This window comes from Bombina bombina, chromosome 2 (genome assembly GCF_027579735.1).
Source record: "Bombina bombina isolate aBomBom1 chromosome 2, aBomBom1.pri, whole genome shotgun sequence".
Classification (NCBI taxonomy): Eukaryota; Metazoa; Chordata; class Amphibia; order Anura; family Bombinatoridae; genus Bombina; species Bombina bombina.
In genome coordinates this window covers 933,737,040-933,753,465 of record NC_069500.1, presented here as the reverse complement: position 1 = coordinate 933,753,465, position 16,426 = coordinate 933,737,040, and the positions used below count along the sequence as shown (strand labels likewise).

The following is a 16,426-nucleotide window of genomic DNA, read 5'->3' as shown; positions in this document are numbered from 1 at the left end:
ATATTTAAATAAATAAAAATTTACCTGTGAAATAAAAATAAACCTAACATTAAACTATAAATTAATAATTTAATGGTGTATTTTTTTTCCATCTTCTTTTGAACAGCCAATAGGATTTCATAAGCTCTCATCTTATCGGCTGATTTGAATTTGAAGAATAAAATCAGCCAATAGGAATGCAAGGTTCGCCATTTTGAAACTGCTACCTTGCATACAACTTCAGTGACCGTATGAAGAGGATGCTCTGCACAGGATGGGATCGGCTTCCAAGATGGCTCCACTCCGCGGTGCGGAGATGAAGATAGAAGATGTCCCAGAGATGGATGAAGGTGTCGTCGCCTTGATGAAGACTTCTCGCCACCTGGATGAAGATGGATGTCCGCACTTCAGGAACCGTGAGTAGATATTCTCGGGTTAGTGTTAGGTTGGGGTTTGTTTTCATTTTTTGGGTGTTTTTTGGGGGGCTTTGGGCTTTTGTAAAAGAGCTGAATGCACTTTTAAGGGCAGTGAAAATGAGATGAATGCCCTTTAGGGGCAATGGGTAGCTTAGGTTTTTTTTAGAGTAAGGTTTTTTATTTTGGGGGGTTGGTTGGATGGTGGGTTTTACTGTTGGGGGGACTTTGTATTTTTTTAAAGGTAAAAGAGCTGTTTAATTGCAATGCCTTACAAAAGGCTGTTTTAAGGGCTATTGGTAGTTTATTGTAGGCTAGGGGGTGTTTTTATTTTGGAGGGGCTTTTTATTTTTATAGGGCTATTAGATTAGGTGTAATTGTTTTTATTTTTGATAATTTTGTTTATTTTTTTGTAAGCTTAGTTTTTTTTATTTTTCGTAATTTAGTATATTATTTTTTTTAATTTTAGATTATTTTTTTTTCGCAGTGTTAGGGTTTTTTAAATTTGTAATTTAGATTTTTTTAATCGGTAGTATTTCTTTATTTTATTAGAATAGTTCGGCTAATTTATAGTTTAATGTTAGGTTTATTTTTTATTTCATAGGTAAGTTTTTATTTATTTAAATATAGTTATATTTTAATTTAAAGTTAAGGGGGTGTAAGGTTTAAGGGTTAATAGTTTAATTTAGTGGTTTAGGGGTTAATAGATTTATTTAGTTGCGGAGCTGTGGGAGGCCGGAGGTTTAGGGGTTAATAGGTTTATTTAGTGGCGGAGATGTGGGAGGCCGGAGGTTTAAGGGTTAATAACTTAATTATAGTGGCTGAATAGGGGTTAATAACTTTTATTAGTGTTGGCGATGTCGGGAGCATCAGATTAGGGGTTAATAACTTTATTTAGGTGTCGGGGTGGCGGATTAGGGGTGTTTAGACTTGGAGTTTATGTTAGGGTGTTAGGTTTAAATGTAACTTTTTTCCCCATAGACATCAATGAGGTTGCGTTAAGGAGATTTTTTCATTCCGCACTTCAGGTGTTAGGTTTTTTCTAACACTCTCTCCCCATTGATTTCTATGGGGAAAGCGTGCATGAGCACGTCAAAGCAGCTCTTGGATTTTGTGCGCTATGGAGCTTAATGCCACCATATCTCACGCACAAGGAGGCTTTTTCAGTAACTTGTAATGGCAGCGCTATGGAGAGTGAAATAACGCACATTTTTGGCGTTAGTTTCGCACCCTGTTTAATGCAAAACTCATAATCTAGGTAATAGTTTGTTGCTCCAGAATCACATATTAGTTCAGCAAAAAATTGTGACCAAAAAAAGTAATTTTTTAATTATGTATGTAATCATTTTAGGCTGCTTGAGATGAAAAGATGGGACTGACAGCTAAATATGCCCAAATAACATAGTTTTGCTCCTACTGAAGTCAGATTCATTGAATGAAAGAAAAAAAAAGGTCAGAAATTCTCTGCCCAAGTTCCCCATCCAGAGAGTTACTGCTGGGCTGGATATGGAGGATGTTGTGATTCTCATACCAAATTTAAAGTCAAATTTAATTGTGTTTACTTGTATGTGTGTGAATATACAGGGTATATGATGTGCTGTTACTCTAACTGTACTGTATGAGTATATACCTATGTTTGTTGTTTTTTAACTCCCAACAGATTCCTACTATTTTCTACCTGGCTGTCACTCACCCTTCATCTCAAACAACATAGTTAAAATTATGTCTGTTTATTAATAATGTGTCAAAGTTTGGTGATGTGTTCTTCTATATATCCCTCCAACAAAGAATACCCATGAGAATAAAGTACATTTTATAATAGGGGGCCGATTTATCAAGCTTCGTATGGAGCATGATGCCCCTTGTTGCGGCGAGCCTTTTTTAAAAATTATGTGCTCTGTCAGAATCTCGAAAGAAAATTTTGGGGTTTCATGTCCCTTTAATAATTAGCATGACTATAATATAATGCAGCTCTCTTCCAATATCAACATTAATGACCATGCCTACATACATAAAAGTTTGAGTGTTTCTGGTCTATATTCGTTTGTTTTTGTTTGTTTATAACGTACTGGATTTTATTTTAGAATTTAGTAGAATTAGCTATTGTATTTGTTAGGTTTAGCGATTCATTTAGTATTGGGTTTTCAGCTTGTGACTTTGAACTTGTGACTTTTCCTCAGGGATCACTCTGTCTCTCAAGTGAAAAGACCACTTGGTGAGTTTTGTGTCGCTTGCTCTGAGGACTTGGATAGGTTCATTACTACATGTCATTGGGAAAAACTCAAAGACTAATGAGCAGAGAATTTGGCTTGAGGCAACATACCCATTACTTAGATACAGTCGCTGTATAAATGACTTATCTTGCTCTAATTTGCTGCTCTGTCAAATCTCATTCTCCTGAATTGCTTAAGAACATCAACAAGACCCGTACTGTATTAAACTGTGGTCGAGTATGATTAATTAATATAGAGTCTTGTTAGCAAACCCTCTCATATTTTTTAATGAGCTGCTTAAATGTCATTGTTTACTGGAAGCCTGTATATTCTCTCCGTTTTATTTCAGAGCTGTTTTTTTCCATGAAGAATGATAAAAGTTTCAAAAGAGGAAAAAATGAAAGAAAATTGAAATGGATATTCCTCAATTTATTGCAATTTTTATATAAAGGTGTTGAAATTGTAGATCGAAATGTGCACATAAAAACGAATTGCATCATAAGAAAAGGGTCTGATTAAAATGAATATTTCCAAAGAGATAAAGGTGCACAAGTGGTCAAAATGTTATTAGAAACAGTGACATGGTTCTTGAATAAAGGACATTACATTTTAATAAGAAGAGATAAATTCCGTTATTACTTTTCTCTATATTTTAAGGCAGCATTGGGAACAAAGAATTGTTAATATATATATATATATATAAATTTTATGAGCCGTTGATTCTAAAAATAAAACAGTTTGAAATTAAAGAGTTCATGTACAGTACTTTGCAATGGATCAAAAAGTAGTGTATATTATTTCTTGGCAGCTCCGTTCACACTTAGTTAATAATGTTTTGGACTTTATTGTGTGAACTACATATTGGGCTAGAATACAAGTGGAGCACTATTTATTGCTCCCGCTCGTTCGCTAACTCTGCTAGAAGTAAGTTTTTTTGTGCCCATCGATCAGCGCGTGTATTATAAGTTGAAAGTAAAAAGGTTTTGCTTGCGTGCTAAACCGACACGCAAAAAGCCAAAGTATATACACATATAAATACTAAATACATATGTACACCCATATACATATATATATATATATATATACTGTATATATATTTATATACATACATCTCCATCTTTAGACATGTATCTGTATGTATCTCTATGTTAAAGCACTTTGCAGCCTTTTTGTTTTTTTCTAACACCTGAGACCTCATATCTTTGAACCCTTATAACTTTTTTGAGCAAATTTTTTTAAACATAATTTGTATTAGATAGTTTTATTATAAGTGTAACTTTACTTTGTAATGTATTTTTGATGTATTTTATGCAACTTTTTATTCAAGCGTTAACCAGAGCTCTGAAGTCGCACTCACCCGACAAACGTTAATTTAAATTGCGCTTGAGTAATCATGTTTAATTTCAACTTGTAATACACAATTTACTTCTGATGTGCGCAAACACCTGCAATAATCCCCTTATCGCTCGCATATGCCACTCATAATCTAGCCCATTGTTTCTATAGTCACATTTTATTGGCTTAGAGACATATGACAATCATTGTGCCTCATAAACACATGGTTAAGGGAGGATACAGATATGGCGCAACTGTATGTCTGTGTTATCGTTATGTGTCATAATAAAATTTAGTTTGTTTTACACTTATTAATCTAGTATTAGGTTGTATTAGCTAAGGCTTAGGCACTACAATGCATATTTCTATTTCCTCTCTCCCCACTATTTTTCTATAACAGGGATGGCCAACTGGCGGCCCTTGGGCCACATGCAGCCCTCTGCACTAGTTTTTGCAGCCCCTGGAAAAAAGCATGACTAAGAATATTTGCTATAGTTTTTTTGGTCCAAAGAAAATGCTAAAAAAAAAATGCATGTTTTAGGAAATTCTGGTGGCAGACACAACTCAAAAGAGCTGTCTTGATGGGAAAACAGCAGACAGAGGATAGCCTGTAACCTTACCTAAATCAGGCACTGTGCCACTTGGACTTTTTTTTTAGAAAATATATTATTTTTTGTGTATAGACATAAATTTATATGAGGCTCTTAAGGGTTCTGAAATATGTTTCTATGGCCCTTAAAGCTTCTAAAATACTGATTTGCTACTCCCATTTGTTAGGAAGTTGGTCATAACTGCTCTACAATTCCAGTTTCCAACACAATATTCTAGAGCAATATAAAATAAATTCATATTATACTAGTATACAGCATATAGCTACTTACTGAATCTTGTTTTGCCTCACATAATAATTATTTGCTATTTGTTTAAAACTGATTTAAAGGGGCACTAAGCCCAAAATACATATAATGTACCTCCATCTAATCATGGGTGCTGTCATTTTGGAAACTACAATGCAGGTATCTGAAGGAGAGTTGTTGCACATGTGCAAACACTTCAGCACTGGAATGTAGTGAAAGATTTCAGCATGGCGGCACCGATGACTAGAGGGAGGCAGTGAATACCCTCAATGCTATGCTTATCAAATGTATTTTTTGTTCTTAAACGGGAAGAGTCCACAGCTGCATTCATTACTTTTGGGAATTCAGAACCTGGCCACTAGGAGGAGGCAAAGACATCCCAGCCAAAGGCTTAAATACCTCCTCCATTTCCCTCATCCCCCAGTCATTCTTTGCCTTTCATCACAGGAGGTTGGCAGAGAAGTGCTGGAAGATTTTAGATAGTCTCTTATGGAGGGTAGTACTCTTCGCAATGGGACTGAGTTTTAAGTAAACCAGTGAGAGCATGGATGAAGGTTAGAGTCCGGAGGTGCAGGGAGAGTCTTTCTGCTAAACCATCCCGACTCATATTAACAGCTCCTTAGACATCAGCATTGACGAGTTTTGTTGCCTGCTTTCTTCTCTCAAGTCCATGTCAGAAGCAAGGCTATTATCTGTCACACTTGAAAGGCCGTGTTCCTGTTCCACGGCGTTGATTCCGGTAAGATCGTTTCATTTTACTCCGATGATGTGATAAGTAATGTAAACAAAGAAGTCAGGGTCTCAGTGGGACTCCTTTATCTTTGTAAGGATTCAAGGGTTAATATCTCATGAGGGGATTTATTGAACAGGGGGGGACTTTAATCATGTTTGTTATATGATTCTGTCTGCTAATGTGTAGTGTCACTTGGGCTCTTGGCTATATTGGAACATAACAGCCTTTTCTTGTCAGGCTGCGCGACCCTTGTAGGCCTTAGCATACTTTTCTATGGTCTGCACGGTCCACCTTGTGACGAGGTGTGGTCACGCTTCTGTGCTCCATTTCCGTATTCCTGACCGTATGGCAATGGAGAGAACATCTATTTCGCTAGCTGTCTGGGTCTCAGGAGGTGGTGAGTGCTCCAGCCATTGGGGGTGTAAGGTGCCTTTTTTTATTTTTCTTTCCATAATTTTTATATACCAAATTATGGAGGATTCTGACTTTTTGGAGACTGATGTCTCTGATTCAGACTCTGCTTCTTGTAAAGAGTATGAAATGGCCCGGGTAATCCATGCCCATCAGTTATGTTCTGAATGCCGCTCTAGAATGCTCTCTTCTCCCGATACAGGGAACTTAGAGTCCACAAGCCATCCGCCCCTGGGGATCCTATATTCCGTGTGGTGTGTCCCCTAGAACCTTTTTTGGCTATGCAAGCAGATGTCCCTAATGCCATTACCCCTTCTCCAGAAGGCGGCTTGTTTCCTACAGAGGTTACGGTTCCGCATGGCCATATCCATGGTCCTGGCGCATTTACATCTTCCAGAGGAGGTGTTGCTAAGATATTGTCTGTGTTATGCTAACCGAGGCTCGTCAGGCGTGGGATCGGCGTGGTCAGATCAGCCATGTGGGGAAGCGGTTTCCTCTGAAGCTTCAGGGGCTCAACCCTCGGGTCGGGGTCATCAGTTGCCCCAGCGGAGGTAAGTCTTGCTTTTTGTTATAGACTGGCGGGCCTTCGTGTCCTACTACGGCATGTTTTGGTGGTGCTGGAGGGTTCTAGTGCTAATAGGGTAAGGGATCCTTGGTCTTCTGTTCCAGATGGCAAGCTGGGTTAGACATGTGGGGATGTAGTAATCTCCTTGTCATCTACAATTTTCCTTTTTTTTGGGGGGTATCTTGTTCCAGTTCTGAGCTTTGAAATAATGGGGTCTCTGATTAGCTGGTCCTGTTGGTGTACCCATTTTTCTTGGGCATTCACCTGTGGGTGCTGCCCACTTTTTCTTTGATGCGGTTAGGATGTATTTTATTTTTCATGTCTGATATGATTTTCCCTTTGGAAATATTTCTTTTCTGGAATCTGATACTAGCGATTTTGTGGTCGCTTGAGCGCTTCCGTGGAAGTCACATGTTATGGTGTTAGTACATGTTACGTCTTTATATCCCTTTTGTAGATCCCTGTTGGGGGTCTCAAATTTTCTGTGGCCTGGGTCAGTTTTTAGTGTCCCATGTAGCAGGTTGGTCCTGATGGGGCGCTATCTCGGTTCCTTACGGTCTATATCATCTACATGGTGCCGGTGTAACTGGCTGACCTGGCTGGGTGGTGAGTTACTCAAATGAGGAGTTTATTATTTTGGGGTCCCTTCAGTTTGAGTAATGCTTTGGTTTTGTCTAATAGTTTTGGCTACTAATTGCAGGGCTAAAATAAAAAAATAAAGATAAAAAAAGCACATGGAGAAGCATTCGTTCACTGACGTCAGGCTGGTTCTCGTTCTGCCTTTTGGGGCATTGGGGTCAGTCCAACTGTCCTGTTCCTCATGGGTGGGCAGATCATACCAGGGATCTTTTGGGGCGGTTGCCCTCATTTTCTAATTTGAGGTTCCCCTTTTGGAATTAGTTTTTTCCTTGATGACAGTGCCTATTCCTTCGGGTTGAAGTGATGGGCCTGTTGTCCTTTTCCTTGGGTTGGCTTCGGATCGTCTGTTGTTGGAAGTTAAAGCCTTTTGGCTACTCTACTTCCGGGATCTCGTCTGCTCCCATTATTGGGAGATTTTCAGATGGTTGTCTCCCTCCTTACTGTGTTGCCTCATCTCAGGCATTTTGGGTGTCTCCCGCTAGGGATTGGGATTCATGTTTCTTCTTCCATCCTCCAGCCATTGGGGTGTCAGAGATGGTACCCCTTGTTGCTTAGTGGTTAGCTTTGCTGCCATCAAAGCTGAGGATCAGGAGTTCAAATCCAGCTGCGTTTAGGTGTTCCTTACAGCGAGGGCCCTTTCACTGATAGGTGACATATATCCTCGCCTTAATCATGATGTGCAAGCGACCAAATTTGCATGGATCCTGAGGATCTTGGAGACTTTTGTTGGTTTCTCAATCCAGTTTCTAAGGAACTGACTCCACCGCTCCTGAAGCAGGAGATCGGGGTTGTACCCAGGTAAAGCTCCTGTTATCTTTTTTGTGATCCTGGTGACAGTCAGCATTCCTAAGCAGAATTCTATTTTCTCGTATGTTCTTAGTCTTTGGACTTGGTGGGAGTTGTCCCTAGGGCCTTCCAGAGTGGCTGTGTGGCTTCAATATTACATTTCACCCTTCTGTGGGGAGTCGTATCCCACTGTGGGTGTCCTAAGATCTCTGGGTATGGGACTTTTTTGTGTGAGTTCAGTGTCCAAGTTGTCTTGGATATGACAGTTATTGCTTTGCCTATGGTACAAGTCTACTCCGGATGGGGTGACCTCAGGGGTTTTTCAATAGTTAAGTTTTCATGTACTGGGTCTGTTTGTCCTGTCTTGACTGGATTTTTGGGGGTCTGTATCCAGATCTTTTAGGTCTGGTTCTGGATGGCCCAGTTTCCCTGTTCCAGGATGTCTCCTGTTCCTACAGGAGTAATCTCCCTTGCAGGGAAATCTAAACTTCTTCTGGACCAGGCTTAGTGTCGGATGGATCTTTGTTCAGTTCTTGACCTTTTAAACAGCTTTTAGCTTTCAGGCTGCTGTTCTAGTCTGATGGTTATCTTAGCCATCTAGCGAGTGGAAGGTTTACAATTTGAAACCAGCTGCAGCTATTGCACCTTGATGTGTGCTACCATATTATTAAGTTATGGTTTCTCTTTCCTTCCCTTTGGTGGTGAATTTGACATCCCATTTTATCCGCCTGGTGCTTGAAGGTAGTTTTTATGCCTCTGTGGGTGGTGTTGCCCCCCCTGCCTTGTGTGCGGGATGTCAGTGAGAAGGGATGAATTCTTGTCCCATGCCTTACTGTAATCCAGTGGAGGGTCTCCTTTTGGATGTACCTTTTGGCCTCAGGAAGGGGGCTGTGTTGGGGTTTTGGAACTCAAGCTCTTTGGGGGGGCTGGTTCCCTCCCTTTTTTCCTTTCTGCAGATCCTTGTGATTTAGGGTACTTTTAATCCCTAAGTCTTCGGACATTGTCAGTCACTTTGGTGCTGGGTCCATTACCGGAGTGAGAGTCAGGGATCTGTCTAATCTGTTGGTCTTAGCCGCGTATCATAGTTATGTGAATCTTCTTTGAGTGAGAGGCTCGCGGTGGATCCTTCCTCGGCAGGTAGTTTTCTCTACCGGGTTCTTGGTTCGGCTCCTTCCTTTCCTGTCCCTTTTTGGAAATGTTCTGTCCTTTACTGTCTCAGAGTTCTTCTGAGGAAGGTCCTGTGCATTTTCGTAGCTAGGGTGGCGACCTGTGGTCATTCAGTCCATATTTGTAGCAGGATGCCTATGGTTTGGAGGAGCATATCTAGATGCTATTTTTTCAGCGGCTCCCGGGATGGTGTGTCTTTCGGTTGCTCTATCTGGGTGCGAGTGAGCGCTCTGTGTAGGGGAGGGATTTTTCTCCCTCCTTTAAGTTCTCAGGACATTTATTGGTCCTCTTGTTTTATGGTAGAGGGGACTCTCTTGCTTTGCTTGGTCGGCAGGGTCTTTTCATAGGTGCCCTGTTTCATCCTGGTTCTCTCTTTTGGAGTTCCCTTCCTTGGGCCCAGTCCCCTTGGGTTCTGAGGGTCCTTTCAGACTCTTTTGCCTGAGTCTCCTTCCCCTATGGGGGAAGGAGGATGTTTCCCCTTTCTCTTGATCCGGGGTGAGTTGTTTTTGCGGGCTGCATGCCTGCGGAACTTCGTCTCCTCAGAGGCTTTTGGCTCGGTTGAGTCAAATAACCTGAGCGATCTCTAGCAAGGGCCTTGCTGGTTTTTAACTGTTGGGCAGTTATCTTGGCCTGTTTCCTTTTTGTCCTTTGGTTTCTAGTGAAGCAGTTTTTTCTGTCGGGAGTTTTGGGTTTTAGGCTGTGGTGCCCTCAGAAGGGGCCGCCTTTTGTACCCTCCCGTTTTGCATTCAGTGTCCTCTATAGGTTGGGTATTATTTTCCCAAAAGTAATGAATGCAGCTGTGGACTCTTTTTTAAAGAAAAACTTAAATTATGCTTACCTGATAATTTTCTTTTCTTTTGATGGCCGTATTTTTTGTTTCTTCTGGCACATTTTTCACCCTGATATTTCTCCTACTGTTCATTGTTCCCTCAGCAGAATGACTGGGGGATGAGGGAAGTGGGGGAGGTATTTAAGCCTTTGGCTGGGGTGTCTTTGCCTGCTCCTGGTGGCCAGGTTCTGAATTCCCAAAAATAATGAATGCAGCTGTGTACTCTTCCCGTCAGAAGAAAATAAGCATAATTTAAATTATGTTCCTTTAATTTTTATGACCTTTCTTAAAAGACCATTAAATACAGTTGATATGTGTGTAAATACATATATACATATATTAACACATCAATACACATACACAGATAGATAGATAGATAGATAGATAGATATACACCCAAACACATATTTAGGCATCTATATATAGATTATAGCCCTTTCTGGGCCAAACAACTTGTCATATACCATATACCTTTTAACCCTTATAAAATATTTTTTATTAATATTAATAATGTATATCAGAAACTATATATATGAGTGTAAATTTATTGAAATGTATTTTTTTTTTTTTTTAAATTCTCTTTTATTCAAGGAGTTCTGGTACAGGACAAGCACAAATAAAGATACAGAGCAGATAAATTATGATAATGCACAATAAAATCAATCTGACAGGATATACAATATGAAAAAGCACATTATGCATAAACAGCGGTTCTTAAAATACAGCAGAAAAGAGATAGGAATATGAAGTATATCCATCTCATTGTTTGAAAACAAAAATACTTTTAGTTAGAGAGGTTCTTCCAGGGTGAAAAGCAAGTTAGTTTACCGGGATATCTCTTAATACAAAGCACCTGAACTCCTTGTTTTTTCCAACAAACATAAAAACAAACAAACAAACAACAAAACAAAAACAAACGAACCCGGAGCAGCCCATCCCACAAAAGGCTATACTGAGAGTGAGACAACAGTAAAGGCTGTTGAGTATGTATTCATAGGAGCCTGTGAATAGCTTTGCATAAGTGGGTAACTACAACAGGGAGGTGCTACTGTAAGAGTTGTAAGTATGGCTCTTACTCTGTAAGATGCAATGCCACCAGATGAGGGGCCTAAGGTTTTTATGCTGCTATACTTTAAATGATTTTCCAGCATACATGCATAAGAAGGTTATAGGTCTATAGTGACTTGAAATAGTCTCTTACTAGTCTAGAATATATGGAAAAAAAATAAATAAATAATAATAACCAAGGGCTGCGTTGTACGAGAGATTACCTATCATGGATAAATGTTGGAGCCCTAATGTAGGTCAGAGTGCATCTGTGATATGATACTAAAGTACACGCAAAATTAATAGGAATGAACACAAAAATCTCCTGATACATAGCATGTTTAAAGTTAAGTGGTCTCTTGGCTAAAAGGGAAGGACCAATATGTCTCAATTTTATAACATTAGTGCAGCAAATAAACAGAGTAAAACAACACAAGAAGAACTGCAATAATCAAATCAGCTGCAAGTTGAGAGGCTACACAATTAAAAATGCTGTTGGATAGATCAGTAAACTGAACAAAGTGTATATTGGGGACCCGGCCACTGGTTAATTACCAACACTCAGTAAGGTCTAACATATATCAATACCATCTGTGTTTGACCTAGCAATATTATGAGCTAAAGTTCTATAACTAACCTTTTGAACATGCAACATTAAACTTTGTCAGGGTTATACAGCAATATGATTAAAAATATTTGCAAGGTATGGAAAAGCAAACCCCTCCTGATATAACAGACCGGATTACATTTCAACCCACTCCCGTGACAAAAGCGGGACGTATAATAGAGTATCATGTTCAGCAGATTAAAAGCGGTGTCGCCTCATGGCGCTTGTCTGAAACTAATATATGTGAAAATAAAATTGGAATACAAATTATATTAAACACAGGGGTAGATAACAGTGTGCATGCTCCAGTTCAACCAACTCCGGTAGACAGACGAATCTCCCCGGACCTAGAGTTCCCTTTGTATAGGACCAGATGATGGGCACTTTCCTCAGATTGCCCCATGACGATCTCCATCAGTCGCCAAGGGTCTGTCACTAACAATATTGCAAGCGTTTCACCCACCAACACCAAGGAGGTTGAGACAAGCCCAGATATTTCCTCAATCAGCAGCTGTACATTATACTCTAATTCTGAGCTGCCAAAATCATTCTCTTCCACGCCACGTTTAAGCGAGGCCATCTCCCAGTTGGAGCGATATGACTGTTTTGTGGGTAAGTGCTCCGGGTTCCCCTGTACAGCCCAAGTAGGTGTCGGTCTGACAAACTTGTCCACAGACAAGAGGCGATCTCCCAAAGAGTAAACTGCAGATCTGCCATCTGAGATTGCACATGCTGAGACAGGTATCCGCGAGTGCTCAATGTCCAGAAGTTGCGGTTCTAGAGCAGGGTAGTTGAGTCTCAAATTAGTTGAAGCAGCTTCAGGGAAGCAAGATCGTCCCCCGTCTCTCACCATTTCTATTAGATCCTCACAGCTACTGAGTAGGTGATCCAATTTGGGTGCGAATATTGCCAGTAGCTTTATAGCGATATCCTTTTCTGGATCCATTGCCTCGTGAGCGGCAGAGGTAGACACAGTCTGATATATACTTCCAATATTCTACTTTCTCTGACTTCTCGGGGGCCAGATGATATCAATTCTGATCCCGTAAGGTTCCCGAACATCTTGCTTGCTAAGGGAGATTCGGATGGCTGGAAAAATGGCCACTTTCAAACAAAACTTTTGAGATAGTCTGCAGAGCTTCACAAACTTGTGGCCATCTTGGGTTGCTGCCCACCCGGAAGTCTGAAATGTATTTTTGATGTGTTTGGTGCACATTTTTTTTTAACCATTACACTTAACACAAGGTCTTCTTCTAACCAGAGCACAAATTTGGTTTGTGCTTGAGTGCACATGTTTACTTTCAACTTGTATTATGCTCGCAAGTTGAGCGCAACCCTCACTTACTTTAGCACGCCACTTATTAAACACGCTTTATTACTGCATGTAATTTAATATTTTATATTGCAATGTCAATCTATTTCATCCATTTAATCTAAATGGAAAGTAAAGTCAAAAATAAACTTTCATTATTTAGATACATCGAACAATTTTAACAACTTTCCAATTTACTCCTTTTATGTAATTTGCTTAGTTCTCTTTGTTTCCCTTGTTGAAAAGCATACCAAAGAACAGCAATGTACCACTGGGAGCAACCAGCTGACTGATGGATACACATATATGTTTCTTGTCATTGGCTCACCTGATGTGTTCAGCTAGCTCCAAGTAGTGCATTGCGTTTTTTTTTTACAAAAGATACCAAGAGAATGAAGCAAATTTAATAATATAAGTAAATTTGAAAGTTGTTCAAAATAGCATGCTCTATCTGAATCACAACAGAAAAAAATGTGTTACATTTCCCTTTAAGTCCAGCACTCCAAAATTATTTTATGTAATATTTGAAACCTATTTGTGTTACTATCTACATTATACAGTTAAAATGACTGAAAATGTGAAGATTTTAGAAGAAAAATATAAATTTAATATCACAGCAATGTATTGCCTCACTCTGATAAACCTCAGGTTTGAAAGCAATTTGTGATGATTTATACCTGAATGGAACTCAGTTTATTCCACCAGTATTTTCTACTAAATGCCTGTGAGATTGCAGATTGTCTTGTCACCTTTGAAAAACCGCACTCCTGACAATGTAAAATGAGTAAAAATTTCCCAGAGTCCCTTTGACACCCAGGAGGCCTTTCATGCGACTCATTTTAATATCCACACCGTGATACATAACAGCAAAGGCTTCAAATTGCTGCAGGTTCTTTATAGCAGTGAAACTGACTGACAGTAAAACACAAGCCTGTCATACTGTACCTATTAAAAATAGATGAGACACATAACATTTATTTTGTCCTGCATTGTAATGTGACAATGTCCCTCCCTATATAATTGTAATAATTTTTTTTTTACTTTTCAAAGGCAAAAGTACACTTAATTTTTTACATTTCAATTTCAAATTAAAGTATTAATTAGTATTAAAGAGACAATGTAGTGGAAAATGTATTGTGGAACTCTATATATTTAACCCTCAAAAGCACTGACTGCAGTTCCTAAGCTAAACATATCCAGTGATTAGCGGGTTGTGTGACTGCTGATTGGCTCACCAGCTGTTTCCTGCTTGACCAGTAGAGAACTGCTTGTTTCAGCCAATAAGGGTTCAATTTATCAAGCTGCGGTGGACAGGGGCGCACATATGTGCACCTGTCTCCCGCAGTTCCCCTCTGGCGGGCTAAATTCCCCTAGCTGAATTCAGCATTGTATACAAGCTCTAGTTTGCGCTTGCATGCAATCCCGCCCCCTGCCCACGCACAGCCAATCACAAGCAGGCAGGAGCTGTCAACAGATTGTAATTTGCCACCTTTAAGGTGGTTAGGAAAGCAGCAGTCTGATGACTGCTACTTGTTAAATACGGACTCTCTTGTGAGAACCTGCAGTCGTAGAGGGTCGAAAGGCTTGCGTAGCCTTTGATATGTTGTTTCAAAGAAAGTGCCAACCGGCGTGAAACGTGTCAGATGACGTCATCCTTGCCTTTGTCTGTCAGCCATTCGTGAGTTTGTGTATGCACAGTTTCTGTGTGGACTTTTAATGTATACCCAATAAATGTTTCTTCTACAGTTTTATACAAGTGCTTGTGCATAGTGTTGTATCCTAGCCATTACTGTTTTGCAACACATCGTTATTTAGAACTATCGATACTTAACTTTTGGAAGTCTTTTCCTTTCCTTGAGATATATATATATATATATATATATATATATATATATATATACTGTATATATATTCTTTTAATTAAAAGAGTAAAGAACAAAGCTATTTACACTTTGGGGCCGATTTATTAATGTCTGGCGGATATGATACACTGTAGCGGACATGATACACTATAAAATGCAAACTGCTCCTAATTTGTTGGGTTGTCACTATAGCAACCGTTTATGTGTATGTTTTGAAATTTTGTGGGTGGGACTACTTGCTATTTAAGCTTCATTTTTCTTCACTGTATTTGTTTGTTCTGAGAAAGGGGTTTGTGGACCCTGAAACGTCACTGTATGTAAATCAATTTGGTTTTCTGTTTTATAAATCCAGTGCAGTTCTGTTTTGTGCTTTATATTTTTTTGATAACTTAGCAACCTGGTAGCTGACTCGTCATGAAGTGGAAGTGCAGAATATTTTGTATGTATGTATTGGGTACTTGTAAAGCACGGCTAATCACCCGTAAGGGTCTCAAGGCGCTGCTCATTTTATCGACCTCGGAAGGATGAAAGGCTGAGTGGACCTCGCCGGAGATCGAACCTGCAACCCTTGGGTTGCTACAGAGCTCAGCCACAGTGCCTTAGCATGCTGAGCTATCTGTCTGGCTGTACCTGGACAGTGTGTGTGTGTATGTGCCTGTGTGCTTATTATCTGGGCACATTTCTCTTCATTAGCCACCTACCTCTGAAACGATTTATGCGGAAGCCCATGGTAGTTCTCATAAGGAATCACTTTACAAATGTGTAAACTTGAGCACTTTACTCTACTAGATTATATATTAGGGGAAGTTTTTTTTTTATTATTGAGTTCTGTGTATGACTTTTCTATTTTTCAATATAGCATAAAAATGCTGTCACAGTCTGATTAAAACAGCACAGTGGTTTACTGCATATTAGGGGATTACAAAAGTAAAAAAAAACAAATTCTACTAGTCAGAAAAGTTGTACAAAATCCCCATTTATGTATGTTTTTATCTTTGTGCGTAAAACTTTGAAATGATATTATTCACAAACTCATACGCTCATGTTGTAAGAGATATTGCAGTAGTAGACCAAGTGTTGGTTGTTAAGAGATGAACTACAGTACAGTAAAATAGGCTGTGGTGAGGATATATTGCAAATAAATTTTACACAAGTTAAAGTACAGATTTCTAAGCTAAATTCTTAAAAAAAAACCAGAGGAATCATCAGTCCTGGTTAAGTTGCTATCTACATTATGTGACAGAGAAATGCATTTCAAGATTTATTTTATTTACCATTCATATATCCCTAATTCCAGCCTTCATTTTATTTAGAAGAGCCAATGCTTAAAGAGACATATACATGCAAAAAGGCAACGCTCTATTATATTAGAACATTTTGGGCTAGATTACAAGTGGAGCACTAATTTATTGCGCGCCCGCAAAAGGGCAAAATCGTGATAAATAACTAGCCATTACAAGTGGCTGGTTATTGCTACCGTGGGCTCAAATACCCCCAAAATAAAGGCTCTTTTAGTTTGTTATTCAAAAAATTTAGGCCTAGATTTGGAGTTTGGCGGTAGATGGGCTGTTAACGCTCCGCAGGCTTTTTTCTGGCCGCACCATAAAATTAACTCTGGTATCGAGAGTTCAAACAAATGCTGCGTTAGGCTCCAAAAAAGGAGCGTAGAGC

General features: G+C 39.4%; 1 protein-coding gene across 8 annotated transcripts in view; it reads left to right on the top strand.

The window, feature by feature from the left end:
* The window catches only part of ARHGAP24 (Rho GTPase activating protein 24), a 1,035,233-nt gene that overhangs the window by 634,423 nt on the left and 384,384 nt on the right, over nucleotides 1–16,426 (top strand). Inside the window, exon 2 of one of the 8 annotated variants that reach the window (XM_053703383.1) lies at nucleotides 107–395. The exons of the other annotated variants lie outside the window; for them this stretch is intronic. Within the exon in view, the coding sequence (XP_053559358.1) occupies nucleotides 254–395 (142 nt within the window). The 5' untranslated portion in view covers nucleotides 107–253. The remainder of the gene's footprint in view (nucleotides 1–106; nucleotides 396–16,426) is intronic. 8 annotated transcript variants of the gene reach the window in all.